The sequence below is a fragment of the Poecilia mexicana genome, unplaced genomic scaffold, assembly GCF_051168715.1.
Source record: "Poecilia mexicana isolate PSO_F unplaced genomic scaffold, ASM5116871v1 scaffold_12, whole genome shotgun sequence".
NCBI lineage: Eukaryota > Metazoa > Chordata > Actinopteri > Cyprinodontiformes > Poeciliidae > Poecilia > Poecilia mexicana.
The window spans coordinates 2,411,458-2,426,563 of NW_028263381.1; the positions used below are offsets into that span (position 1 = coordinate 2,411,458).

The 15,106-nt window shown below is 37.9% G+C and overlaps 1 protein-coding gene across 1 annotated transcript in view; it reads right to left on the reverse strand.

The window, feature by feature from the left end:
- Positions 1 to 8,792, reverse strand: part of slc4a5b (solute carrier family 4 member 5b) — a 34,864-nt gene extending 26,072 nt beyond the window's left edge. Inside the window, exons 1-2 of the mRNA XM_014996379.2 lie at positions 8,205 to 8,792; positions 6,053 to 6,271 (exon numbers count right to left, since the gene is read on the reverse strand). Of these exons, the coding sequence (XP_014851865.2) occupies positions 6,053 to 6,271; positions 8,205 to 8,268 (283 nt within the window). The 5' untranslated portion in view covers positions 8,269 to 8,792. The remainder of the gene's footprint in view (positions 1 to 6,052; positions 6,272 to 8,204) is intronic.
- Positions 8,793 to 15,106: the final 6,314 nt, after the last annotated feature.

Sequence of the window (15,106 nt, forward strand, 5' to 3'; positions counted from 1 at the left end):
AGCCCTCGGTTGAACTGTTATGTGAATGTTGCTTGACTGGTCACTGGTATCTGGATAGCCTTCGAGGATGAAGCTCCTCCTCAGAGCTGCAGTTTCCAAGTTTCCTAGCTTGCCCCTCACAGAGCAGCTCTCTCCCTAGACTCCCCCCACGCAGCTCCTACAGACTAGCCAGCATCAATTAGCAAGCAGCTGGTGGAACTGTTCATCTGAGCTCATCATACGAACTACTCAGAGCAACACTGGTAAAAACTTTGTTAAAGGTTAACAGAGGAGCCATGTTGTGAGTGACTGAAGCCAATCACTCCTATATTGATTGCTAGGCAACAGACCAACAACGATCCAAATACGAAACCAAAATGTAGGCAAAACACAATTTTGCTTGATTTCTCAAACATACATGAGAAAAATCGAGGCAACACCCCAGTAATGACCTGATGTCAGTATGTTAGAAAAGTTAATTTAGCATAATACTGCCCTTTTGAAACACATTATTCATCTTTACCAAACAAACTTTAGTGTCTGTACTGATTATCTGGTGACCATGTGAGATCCATCACCCGACACCTCTTTCTAATTTTATTTTAGACAGATCAATCTCCATTACCACCCTGAGCCAGGAGGCTGTAGTTCATTCGCACGCCAGAACACACAACGTCCCTGAACATCAGTTTGTTCCTCTTGAAGGAAGTTACTGATGAACATGATGAAACGTTTGAATTAATTTTTATTTACAAAGGGTTTGTGTTGCATGTAACAATTACAGTATTTAGTATTTAGCAGTATTTAGTTCAAAACAATGTCCCCAACAATAATCACTGTTTCAGATACTTGGCCAGCTCAGAGTCTGGGTACCTATTTATGGCTGACCTCTGAGCAGCCACCATAATCCCACAGGAAGAGGGGGTAGGACGTTGGCATGTGTTGTTTTTGCAACATTTTGGGTCATTTTTTGTGGAAAAATGAGAAAGAGAACATCATTCTACTTTACTGACCTCACTGCAGAACTAAGCTATCAGTTCTAAAGAAGGAAAAACACAGTCGACACGTTCTGCCTCAGCAGGATGATCAATTCCATGTAACCACTTGATCAAATGATGATAGATTTCATAGGGGCATCAATTATACCACAAGCATGACTGAAAGTCTATAACAGGACTATTTTAGATTATGACAGTAAATTATTCAGCAAATATCTGGTAGGTTTTTTATGATAAAAATTGTTCTGAAAATAAAACAATACAGCAATATGTATTGTGTTCATCCGATCTGTAGTCTTCCTTCACCAACAGAGCCATTGTTTTAGTTATTCTGTTGATGAGGAACAGTGACTGTATCTACTAGCCTTAAATGACTCAAATTGGAATTAAAAACATAAATTTTCTCAATGAAAACATAATTTTGAAAAAAAACTCAAATTTTTTGATAAGATTTTTTGTGCTGGCATGAGGTGGTTTTATGACTACTGAAATTAGTGTATTTCACAAATTTGCAGTGGAAACCCTTTTTGGATCATGAGTTACATGATTAGCAACCGGATGCTAGTACTGGTGGAAAAGATGGGATCAAGTAGTAGTAGGAGTATGATGACGTGGCATATTTTATAATGAAATATCACATTAACTAACTTATTCAGATGCATACATTTTAGTCTAAACATAGAGAACCGTAGACCAGAATGTTTGGTTTGGTCTCAAACTGGGTTAAATATCAAAATCAGAGCTACAGCTACATTTAACAGTGACTCAGATGTCACTGACAAATACATTTAGCCTCTGCGTAGAAATCTGTTGAAGTCTAAGTTAATCCAGAATTTCATGCTAACCTTATCAAGTAGCTATAAGGAGATCCATGGTAATACTTTGCATAAATGCTTCCTTTCAAACTTTGAGCTGTTTGGAAACTTTCAGACTGATTCATTAAAGTACTGGATGTTTTTCACAGAAACAATGTGTACAAACTTTGAAAAAGTGAAGTTCTAATTGACGTTACACCAAAATGAAATCTGCATCCTCATCTGCACTGTTAAACAAATGGCATTTCTCTGTGTGGTGTGTTTGCATGAAAGACTGGGCAGACAGCAGGTATTAAATCATGACCTGAGAATTTAAAATGCTGGAGCTTAACAACAGGATTCTCTGTTTCTGTGCAAAACATTCCCAATATGGACAGCTTATGCTTTATTATTATCAAAACTACAGCTAACACTTTTGCATCAATCACTTGCCAAAGTGGAACCCACAAACATTGATGTATCCTTCAAATCTGCCTGTCTGAAATGATTATGTGGCCCCAAAAAATCAGCTTAAGCCACTACAGGGTTAAGCAACAGAGAACCACTAAACTCTGTTGCCACTAAATGTGGCAACAGAGTGTATTGAATAGCTCTGGCTTTCCAAGGTAATGAGCTCATTCTGCTATATTGATCTTGGTGACATGACAGTTTTTCCATGTAGCATAAGCAGTGGGTTTTAGTTTTCACAGTGGAATTATGGCCGACAAGCTGTGATGTTGTCTTAGAACAAAAAATGTTTCTGTTCCTAACTGTCGGTGCTAAGGTCTGAGTGCCTAATGAACAAGCAAACAGGCAGCAAAGCTTAACCTCACAGTCAGGACAAACGTCTGCACATTATACTTCTGACATTATAAGTCCAAAGACATGCAACCTTTCTTTCTCACTCGCAGCGTTTCCGTTAAACAAAGAACTGCACAAACTGAAATTACAAAAATAAATGTCGATGTCTAAAAAACTCACATTTTTTGATAAAAGGTTTTTGCACTATGATGCCATGTCAAAATAGATGAATTTCACAAAACTGCCATAGAAACAATTTTTTCGCATCACACTAGTCATGTGATCAACAGCTGGATGTTACTACTGGTGAAAACAATGAAGAAGAAGACAGGAAGTAGCATCAGGATGATGGTTTGTTTTTGTTTTTTTCAGACATTGTGCAGCTGGCTGCTCTCACAGCATCACAGTTCATAAAATGTTGTCATTCCAACGTGTTAAATTCACAGCTCTTCTGCAAAATCACAGACTACAATTTTCTTAAGATGCCACATATGTAACCGCTCTCAAGTAGGCAGGACTTGTCTCTCAGACACCTGAATGAGGCGCCGGGATCAGACTCCTCTGATTGGCTGATAGATGATGAGCTTTTGCACCATGACTGAATTATGACTATTTTTTATGTAAATGTTTAAATCCTTTGCTGCCATAATTTTTAACGACGTACTGCATGAACAAACTTATTCTCATGTAATCTTAATTTAATTTCTCATTTAACAGAAGCAACACAATTCCGAAATTTCGACATCAGCAGAATAGTGACAAAGATTTTATGCACATTTGTAATGAAACACGGCTACTTGTACATTGTTCCTTTTACTGAAATCTTTACCTGTTCTGGAGCCCGGTAAGGTCAGGTGAGAGGTCATATTTGATGCTCACTGGATCCAAACAAGATCCAAACGAAGAGAGACATCCACTGGGTCTGATTCAGGATAGATGCGTCTTTAGCTTCCTGTCCGCCTGATAAGACAGAGTCCTCAGCTCACGTCTCATTGAGCGGCTCAAAACGACTCACTGTCACACCTTCTCACGTACGTCCCTAATGTCGTCCTCCTCAGGGATTACTTCCAGCTTCGTAGTATCAGCTAGCAATAAATAGTTTGTTGTGCGGCTGCTCCGCCTTTCAGTCGATCAGGAAAGCAACAAAAAGTCTCCAAAGCAACAAGCAGCCAGAGGCTTTGAAGAGGGTCGACACACACCACAGGGCTCTGGAGGACTCTCCGCCCATACACTGACTGTTGGGCTCACATGTCACAAAAACACAAACTTCGTCAATGTAACTTGTACATGAGGCATCTGGAGATACATAACACACCTTTAATGCTGCGCACAGTTGGTGTTTATCTCTAACAGACCAAAAATATTTAAAAAGTTGCAAAGCAGGTCACTCATAAGCACTCACAGTAACTTCAGCTTCCAGGTACAAGCACATACTGTACTCCCCTACACACACACACACACGCACGCACACACAGACTCCGTTTGGAGTTCCTCAGCTCTAATCAGCTTACAGCTTTCAGACTTTATGGCCTCTTGCTGCAAAATATTCATACATAAAGGCGCTCCTACTCCCATACTGTTCACGAAAGTAGATCTGTGCAGATTAACGTCCGAACAGCAAAAGTCAGACCAGGTCATATGCCTCCTGCTACGGCAGGAACAGGCAGCAGGAAGGTTTGATTGTTGGTTTTGGTCATTCTGAACCGATGATCAGTCACACACTAAATAAGCAAAATGAAAAAGAAAAGAAGTCTTTCTGAAATTAAGCAGACTGATAGCATCACTTGATTCTTTTACTCCAGTTTGTAGCATACTGGTACAGTGATGAACCACACTAGATCCGGTAACGTTGCACTACAGATCCTTCCTAAAGTATTCACACACCTTGAATATTTTCACAAGTTCTTCCTCTGGCTCCCTGCAGCTCAGAGAATAGACTGTAAAACAGCTGATAAATCACTGCACCAACCTTCCAGACCCCTCAGGTCTTCTGGTTCTGGTTCTGGTTCTGCTCTGCATCCAGAACCAGAACCAAACGAGGAGAAGCAGCATTCAGCTTCTATGCTCCACAAATCTGGAACAAACTTCCAGAAAACTGGAAAAAAACGAAATACTGAGTTCCTTTCAATCTAAACTAGAACCCACCTGATGATTTCTGCCTTTGATCAGCAGCAGCTGCAACAACGATCAACGTATTTGATGTTTATTTCCTTGATCATTTTGATTATGGATTTTGACAAAATGTTTCACTATCGATAAATGTATGATGCTTTTATGACGTAAAGCACTTTGAACTGCCTTGCCACTGAAATGTGCTTGACAAATAAATTTGAGTTGACTCAACATTTCTTTGGATAGCAGCTAAATCCACTGTGTTGGTAACCCAACAAAGAGTACAGAGAAGTGGAAGGAAAATTATATTAGGTTTTCAAAATTCCAAAATGATGGATTACTTTTTTTGTACTTTGTGGAGTTTAAAACAGACTCAAGTAGCTTCACCTTATGCTCTGAACAACTCATGGAGGCCTGATCCATGAGTCACTATGAGACAACGCAATGAGAAAGGTAAAACTTCACATTGTTATGATTAGAGGAACAGCCCAGAGATCTACGGCAACCCAGGAGGAGATGTAGCTCATGTTTGACTAGAGTTCTAAAAGCTTAAACAAAGCTCTTGGATTTTATTCAGATTTCCATCCAGCAACAGAACAAGCCTGGCACAGCTCTCTCACTTTACTCTACTGTATGAAATAGTGAACATCAGCTACGTTTCCATTGAGCATGTGATTGCGCAAATTGAAATTATTAAAATAAACTTGCCTGATGGAAACATGCCATTTTTTTATTGAAAAACATGAGGGGTTTTTTCTTTTGAAGTCAATAGGATTAGGATGAGGTGGTTTTTAGTGGTACCAAAATTTGTGTATTTCACAAATAAAGTTGCACTTTTTTCGCCTCACAAGTCACGTGATCAACCACCAGACGTTACAACTGCCCAGCAGAAAAGACGAAGGAGATTACAGAAAGTGGAAGGAGGACGATGGCGTGGCGTGTTTTTTAATGACCGATCATATGAACAAACTTATTCACGTTTGATTTTAGTTGAGTTTCTTGTTTAATGGAAACACCATAAATGTAAAATTGTGTCATTTTTTTTTTACATTAGCAGAATATCAACAAAGTACATTTGTAATGGAAATGCAGCTGGTTAGAAGATTTGGACACAGCTCAGGTTTTCAAAACGGAATACTTCTGCTTCTACAGTGTTTACTGCTGACTACAGCTAATTATTTAGACAGCTGAAATGATAACATTGTATATAAATATAATTCTCTACTTTTCTATGCGACTCCAGGGGTAAAATGTCTCATCTCAGGAGGTTTTTCTTGGCATCTTTCGTTGCTTTTTGACACCAGAATACAACGTTACAGTAGAATGTGTACTGAAACATTTAGGATCTGCTGATCTGTGGTGACTGACCTGTGGGGTCAAGGTGCTCCTGCTGCTCTGTGCTGCCTCCGTCCTCATTGTAGCTCTCGTCCTTGTCATGGTAGTACTGTCTGTGTGAGTGTTCATGGTGCGCGTGGTGGTCGTAGTGTAGGTGCCGTGAGTCGCGGTCAGTGTCGCCGGTGTTGGAGCGGTGCCTGCGTCTTTTCCTTCTGTGGGAAACGGGAACACCAATGTAGAACGGCTGGGCTTCTGAAAGGGAACAGACAGAATATGTGAGCCGATGCTCTACTCACAGTATGTTAGCTTTCACTGTGAGCTGCCATGTAAGTTCCAGACACACGGAGCCATTTTACAGCACAAGTAACAATGTTACCTTCATGTCAAATAGGACTTAAAATATCTTTAAGAAATTCCTGCTCTTTCTGACACACCATCACAACATTTCTCTTTCAAGCGTTTAGCAGTGTTTTGTTACACGCCTCACTGAGAAGTAGTTTGCTAATTGCTGCTGGCTAGTCTGAAGGAGTGGAGTGGAAGCTCAGCTTGGAGACTTCAGCTCCAAGGGGGGGAGCTTTATCGCTGGTTTACAATACTCATCTCTGAACCCAGAATGGTTACCACAGGAGATTATAAGATTTCTCAATCATGCACAAAAGAATCAAGGCAACATCCCAGGTGTATTTTTGATGAGGGAATAACATCATAGCATGACTTGAAGCTCAAAAACGTAAATGTTTCAGCAAGTTTTGTCTTCGCGTGTCTTACAAGCCGAATTGTCAACAAGTCACAAAAATTAAGAGTTAACATGCTAATATTAGCTTTGCATTGTAGCAAGCTGCATGAATATATTGTCAGCTGGAGCAGGAGATAAGTTTTTCAAGACTGTAGATATAAGTTTCAGGTCAGATATGTCTTCAAAAAAAGGATAAATGCATGTTCTAGGCATAATTGGCTCTGATTGGTTGTTTTTTCTGCAGATGGCAGTAGGATCACACGGAGGAGGCCGAGGAACTTGATTTATTTCACAGATTGTTTGTTGTGTATTATACTGTCAGGACGTAGTGACAATTTTTACAAATATGTAAACATATTTCCCATGGTTTAATACAGTAGCTTTAATCTATTTAACCCCATGATGGATCATCGATGTCGGACTGTCCTGAAGAAAATATTGCTATAGGTTGTTTATTTAAATTATGTAACAACAGATATGTTGTCATAACACCTGCAGTTTCTAAATGTAGATCTGAAACATGTTGCTTTAGTTGTTGTCTCTTTTAACGCTGCTCACAGAAAGTCATTGTGTGACACTGATTGGTCAACTGATTGATCTAAATGGGAAAGTTTAGGCAGCTGCCCAAATTCTGTCCAACAGAGTTCCACGTTAGTCATTAGGTTTTGCAAATGTCAAGTAAAGAGTTCCAGGCACCGTGCAGAGCTGTTTTATAACTCACCAGATGGTTCACTTTAACAAAATAAATAAAAACAAACTGATGGACACATATGACATGTAGGCTAACAGTTAAATCTCAGACGGCATCAGTACATCGGTCTCTGCTCGCCTCAGTTGTTCCATTACAAATGTGGCAAAACTGTGTTAATATTACGATAATGTTGAAAAACAAAAACATAATTCTGCAATTGCAGTGTTTCCACTAAATAAGAAACATTTAAAATCAGTCTTGAATAAGTTTGTTCACATGATAAATCATTAAAAAACATCATCCTCCAACAACTTCCCGTCATCTTTTTTCATGGTTTGCACCAGTGGCAACGCCTGGTTGCTGATCATGTGACTCCTGTGATGTGATAAAAGTGTTTCCATTGCAGTTTAGCAAAATAAACCAATTTTTTGTAGCCAATAAACCACAACCGCATCCTAACACTAAAACTTTTTATAGGAAAACGATTTTTTGTTTTTCAAAATTGCCATGTGTCCTATAAGAAAATTTATTTTTGAAATGTCAATTTTCACAACCATATGGAGTTTGGTGTTTTTGTGTTCATCTGAGTATCTGTGTTTTTCAGCCAGCTCCAGTTTAAATAAATTAATTCAACCAAAAATTGAATCACAACAAAAAGCAACAGTATGTTCTGTAGCAGCTGATGAAACAAAGTGACAGCCGGTGACCTTCCTGTATCAGGAGCTGGACACCGGCCTCACAGCTTCATCTTGTCTCACCATCATCATCATCATAGTGCCTGTGGCCTCTACTTCTTCCCCTCTGCCAGTCATGGTGGTCCATCCTGAAAATCACATTAAAGATCACAGTGGAGGATTACGATGAAGAAATCAATGAGATGATGTCCCTGTCTTAACTCTGACTCATTGCTACAGCAAACCTCAAATACACAGTTTACTATTTTTTTTTTTTTTTTACATCATCTTTTGGCCAAAAAGTTGGGATGATTTTTTTTTTCCAAAAGTACTTTTAGCAAAACCTGACTCCATTATTTTGTCCTTGTTGTTATTTCTGTAGGGATGAATTTGGTCAGGGAATCCTCCTGGCTTTACAGTAGCTCTGACCGCATCACATGACCTGCAGGCCCACACGGCACCACATGTGCCATCACGACACCGACACGTCAATGGATGACAAAAGGGAAAAGTCAATGGAAAAAAACCCCCAACAACACTTTAGCACCATAATGCTGTCAGAAAGTAGCATTAAAATCAGACAAGTCAGCCGGAGATCCCAGCATCATTAACAGACTTAAAAAGTTATTATAGTTAAGAGTCATAACTATAAACCTTGACAACAGTTATAGAAACAGAAATCAATTTGTTACAAGGTCATTCCTGTAAATGTAAATGAACTGTTGATATATTGTAGAGATTAACTTTGAACCTTAAATTTATAAATGTACAAATATCTAAGGATCTCTAAGAGTTCGAGTTTTGTCAGTAACTTTGGTTTACAGTTATGTGTATTCGTATGTTTTGTATTCAGATTTCTGTCTTGTAATTTCATTACTTTTCATTTTGTCAGGAGTTTTATTTTGCAGCCAGTCTTCTCAGTTCCCTCTAACTCTGCACACTCAGTTCCAGATCCCAGTCCAGTGATCACCACCTCTGACTTCAGTCAGCTGTTTGTCAGATCCACCTGTCAGTTTCTGCCCCAGATGGATGAAGTGTTGCTGTCTGTTCCTATGGTTACATCTCTTTCTAACTTTGTCCTTTATTTTTCTAACTCAGACTTTAAACATGACATTGTCTACATCCTGCTGTGTTTAGGGTCTCCACCACTATTACTGATGACAACATGCATGTTTTATACAGTTGCTTCTCTTTAGTCTATAAAAACGGGCTTTCTAGGTTTGTTGACAACTGACGCTTGTTATTCTTGGTATTAAAGGATGTAAGAAATTTGCTCATCTTTAAAATAAATGAACAAATAGATAAACAATAGCGTTAGACATTTTTATCCTGCTTGCATTCATACCTGATTTTACATAATGGACTGTTCATTGAGTAATACAGTTAAATATCTACCTGCAAAAACGTTGATCAGTACTTAAGATTTGTCATGTTTCTTTGAGTCAGGTGGTTCAAGCAGACATCAGAACCAAAATAATTGGAAATAGGCATTAAAAATGAAAAACACACACAGTCAGATCCAATATGTGTGAGTTGAGCAGCTTCTGATTGTTTTCCTCCATAATTTCACACAAATTATTAACTACCTAGAAAACCAAACTGACTTGCTGCGGCTGGTCGAGTACAACGCTGTTTGTTTACTTGTATGAAATGCAATTAGACCACTTGTGAATACATATTATTGCTGCAATTTGGCAAAGGAGAAAATTGATGTCAAACAGCCTGAAATCCTGAGCCGTGTTGTTGTTGGAAAACTGGACGCTCTCGTCGCCTGATGACGTCGGTTTCTCTTCCTGAAGCCTGTTTGGGATTCTTTTCTAGGCTGATCAATACGTGTCATTTCCTATTGGTTCCTGCTTCCTGAGGCCTGATCAGTGACTGTGAAGGACAGTCACATGGTGCAGCCATGAGCCTCTGCACACACAGTAATGACAATCCGTCCATTGTGACTGCAACACTCCAATCCTGTCAAAATCGTGAACAAATTCCTGGATCATACGGCCTCATCAACAACTGACTTGTTGTTGAAATGTGTGATGCAAACAAACTGGATTCATCAAAAACGTCTTCTTAAATTATTTATCTAGCCAGACCTTTCATTGGCTCTCTGTCTCTCTGTGTCAGAACACTCTAAGTATCTAACATCACACCACCAACGCTGTTGAATTTATTTTGAGGACGATGATAAAATAACCCTTTATTTATACAAGTAAACCTCTTGAGACTCACTGTCTGATTTACAATAGAGGCCATCACAACAAGTAACATAAAAGCAATAGTAACATAAGTCAACACGTCTAGAAATCAATACAGATAACAAAACCAGAGCCTGTAGACACATTCTGAAATCCTTTATTAAAATGTTGAACTCCTCCAGCGGGACCAGATCACAGAGCTTCTGAATAATTTGGTTTGTTTGTGTCAATTTCCTTTAAATTTTAGATTCAGTTGACCAGAAGCAACATTTTAAGTGTTTAATGAATTATCCTCCGAACTGACATCTCTCTTTAAGCCGGTTGACATTCAAAGCTGATTCCACTCTTTTTTGTTTGTTTGTTTGTTTGTTTCCTGATGTATTATAAAAATGAAATTGTTATCTATGCTCTCAGGTGCTGTTTTGTGCCAGATTGTCTTTACAGATGATAAGATTGAAAATATCCCACAGCAGCTGCAAATCTTTGGATGCTAGACTTTGGACAGGTGCCACTGGTGATGCTACATTTTATGAAAACACCTAAAACTCATCTGACATATTTCATGTTTTGTCATATTACAACCACAAACTTACAAGTATGCAAAATCCTATCTGTGATAAAAACTAAACAAAAACAATTCTGCATGCTACCTGTTTGCTGCATGTTTTGTTGTTTTTCTGCACGTTCTGCACCTTTGAAAGAAGCATTATACATCTGATGATATTACGTTTTCCAGTTTATGCTCCTTGATGTAAAAAGCCCAAACGCTTCATGAAAACGCATCTTAAAATAGAAAATATTCTCAACAAACTGTAATTAAATTACAGGCCTTGAAAGTGTTTTAATAGATTTCTTACCTGATGTGAGCAGCAAAGTCGAGGAAACCTCAAGTCCAAACTGTCAGCAGGATCTTCAGACGTCAGAGCTGCCAGATGCGGAGAAGTGAAGTAGATTTCTCTCTGTGTGCACCAGGCAGAAACAAAACAAAAGTCCTGCAGTTGGACACAGACAGAGCCAAAGTGACTGCCCAGAAAATCTGTGTATTGAGTTCTGGATGTTCCTGCAGGGGATGTTCGTGTGTTCGTGTTTGTCATTGGAGAACCAGTGTGTGGATTCCAATCGATTCACTCAACTGGCTTTCCATTCACATTTTCTTCCCTTTTCATAATGAGAAAACTATTGATCCTGGAGGTAACTTTGCAAACTTTGATGCCTGAATTTGCTAAACAATAGAATAGAATAGAATAGAATAGAATATGCTTTATTTGTCCCTCAATGGGGCAAATGCGAAGCACGCAGATACACATGAAAATAGGAAAAAACTCGTTAAAATAAAATATAGATATTAATGTTTAAATAACATATTTTTCAGTTATTTGGAGATTTTTCCTACTGCAGTATTCGCCTGTGATTACAGACTATATTGGTTATTCAGCTGAAGATCTCCACCCCTTAGTTCTAGAGCGTCTTTTCAGAACTTTGGTCAAAAATGTTTAAGACCTGAAAGTTTAGTTCTAGCATTTTTTTGTGTGTGTGTATTTCTTTTGTTTTGATTTCAACTGCAAATATATTCTTTATTTCCATAAGCAAAGAAATGATTTTACTGTCTTTTTGTAGAAGTTTAACATTTTTCTTTGTTCTAAAACCTAAAATTCAACATAATTATTATTATTTTTTAATGAAACATGAACAATTCATACACTTGGTGATCATAAAACTAAAACTATGATCATGCAGGTTTTATGGACACATAATATTTAATAAAAATAAGAGCAAAAACGTGTTTGGATTGTGAATGTTGCTGACACTTGATCTAAGGTTTTGGGATTTTTCATGTTTTTTTCCAAATAATGTTGATGATGTAAAAATCTGTAAATCCTAAAATACATGAATGGATAAATAATGGTGCCACTCTGCTGCAGTTTGCACTCATGCCTTGCAAAAAGAAGGTTAATGTTAGTTAACTGGTTGCTCTAATTTGCTTCTAGGTGTGTGTGTGTCTGTGTGTGTGTGTCTGTGTGTGTGTGTGACTCCGTGTTATGGACAGGCGATCTATTCAGGATGTGCCCTGCTACCGGACATGCAGTTGAGACCAGAACTTTACATACGCTACAAGACACATACGCTTTGTTTTTTAACAGTGTCTGATATGAAGTCAAAATAAACTTTTCCTGTTTTAGGTCAATTAGATTACCATTTTCTTCTATTTGCTAGATGACAGAATAACAAGAGATTTTAAAGACAATTTGTATTACTTCTATACTAATTTAATTTCTTTGACAGCGTATATTAATCAACATGACCACAATTCCTGGCGGTGTTAGCTAAATCAGCTAATTGCTAGCTAAATCAAGAATTAGCAGAATAGCTAAATTTCACCTAACTTGTCCTAAGAGTAGTTAGGACAAATTAATTTATCATAACAATCTAATCCAAGATATATTTACTAGAATTATTTCTGTTAACTAATATTAAACAATTTTTCATTAGGAAACATGTCTTCACTCTTACAAGAGAAGAAAATAAACTTCGGTTTTTGTTAAATGTGTGGTGTGGAAGCTGAATTATTTCTCACAACTTCAGAGAAGTTTACAACTTGCATGTTTGCAACAGATAAGTATATAGTCTTAATACCACTTGCACAACATTTAGGAATATATTTAGATTATAATCAAGACTGTGTAACCTGCAAAGAATCATTTGTAATAATAATTTGTTTCTTTATTGCATGCCACAGTTTGGAGTTTTGCTTTAACATCTTTATAAATTACTTCTCATCTCTACAAAAAGACCCTCACTTTATGATGTGGGTCTTGGCATCATAACGTTTTTCTGTTGTACCTTGTCTGTGCACTAGATGGCTCCTCTCCCCTGTTGTTTTTGAGCAGATGGAGCTGAAAAGTCAAATTGCTAATCTTGTTGCCTTTACAACACAAATAGAACTCTGCTAACCCTTTTCTGTGAAATCAGACCATGGCCAAAAAAGCAATCATAAATGATTCACTAAAATTATTATTTTAGGCCAACTGAGATAAAGTGAGAGGAAATCAGAGTCAATGCTGAGTAATAATGTACTTAAAATGTGTAAGCCACAGAAGACACGTGCAGACATTACCTCCATCCATCAAATGCAGTTCAGTTTTTCAGTTTTGCTTCTAATGCAGATTTTTATTTGGTACAAATAATTCCTCTTAAAATGTGTGCAGGTCCCTCACCCCTAAATGTTTTATAATAGACTTTATTAAATTAAAATTTCAAAATGTTTTTTCACTGTGTGATGAACACCTAACCATGAACCAACCTGTATGTCCTGGTGAATGGGTAATTGTCTGGCGCTGATTTTTATTTTGTTGACAGAAAACAACTAACGTGATTTAGGAAAAAACTCACCGTTTTATCTAAAAGCTTTTTGCGCTAGGATGAAGTGGTTGTTCTGTTTCAAAGTTATTTTGCGAAACTGCAACTGAAACGCTTCCTTCGCATCACAATAGTCATGTGATCAACAACGGGACGTTTCTAGTGGCGGAAACGACGAAGACGACGAGAGGAAGTACGTTTTATTTCTTAATGACATGTGTGAACAAGCTCAGTCACGTAGGATTTTAATTGCATTTCTTCTTTAATGAAAACACAGCAATTGTGAAATTGTGCTTTTTTTGACATTAGCAGAATATTGTAAATGTTTTGCTAATGTAAACACAGCAAAGCCTTAGTCGTGTATGGTTCGTTTGTTGACAGTCTTGTTTTCTTTTCTCTTACTTGCTGGTTATATTGTTAAAGACAATCACAGTCACGAAGGCAGTAATGCTCACAATTATTATTACCGGTGCCACACAGAGATGTGTTTTCAGTCTTGCGAAGAAGGAGAAGAAGAAGAAGAAGAAGAAGAAGAAGAAGAAGAAGAAGAAGAAGAAGATGATGAAGAAGAAGATTCTCAGCCCAAAACAAAGACACGTTTTATCTTGGTGCTTTATTCTGATGCCTTTAGGTGTTCTGTCAGGGCCGCAAAAACAAATCCCTCCCTCATCCATCCATCGCCTCTTCCTGCTTATCCTTGCAGGGTTGCAGGGGGTTGGGGGAGTCTGGTGCTTATCTCCACTGTCAGTCCATCACAGGGCCAAAAATAAATTACTTTTCTAAATCATTCATTTCATCTGGAACTAGTAGCTCCTCCATTGTGTTTATTGCTTGTATTGTTATATTTTCTTCTGTTTGGGTTTTACTCTGTGAGCTAGGCGAACTCAGAGTTCATGCACAATGTCCATTAACGGTTGAGATTTCATAATGGAGTGTCCAGATTGCAGACATTTTCTGTGACAAATTTCCTCATTTCCATCAGTCCAAATGGACATTAAGTTGGATGAGTTAGTTTGGTGGCAGCGGTGCTTTAGCAGCTCAGGGAGGAGATGGAGGAGCTCAGGCTTTTCACAGATTACCTGTCACGTCATAATGATCATTTTAACAAACGTGTAAAAACATCATTTTGTGAAAGTCATACTGTGACTTTGCATCATCCATGTCTATTATATTTTTAACTTTGCTCACAGAAATAATTACATATTTTTGCCACGTATTTGTCTTAAATACATGGAAAACTGAAAAACACACTGTCCATACAAAGCAGGAAAAATATCTTCACTTTTTCACGATTTACATGTACAAACAAAAATACTGCATTGGATGATCTCAAAAGCAAAGTTTATACAAAAAAAAGTTTGTTCAGTTTCATATAACATCTCCTAGAGATAATCAAAGAAAGAAAGGACAAAACAGATACAAACAGAATGTAAA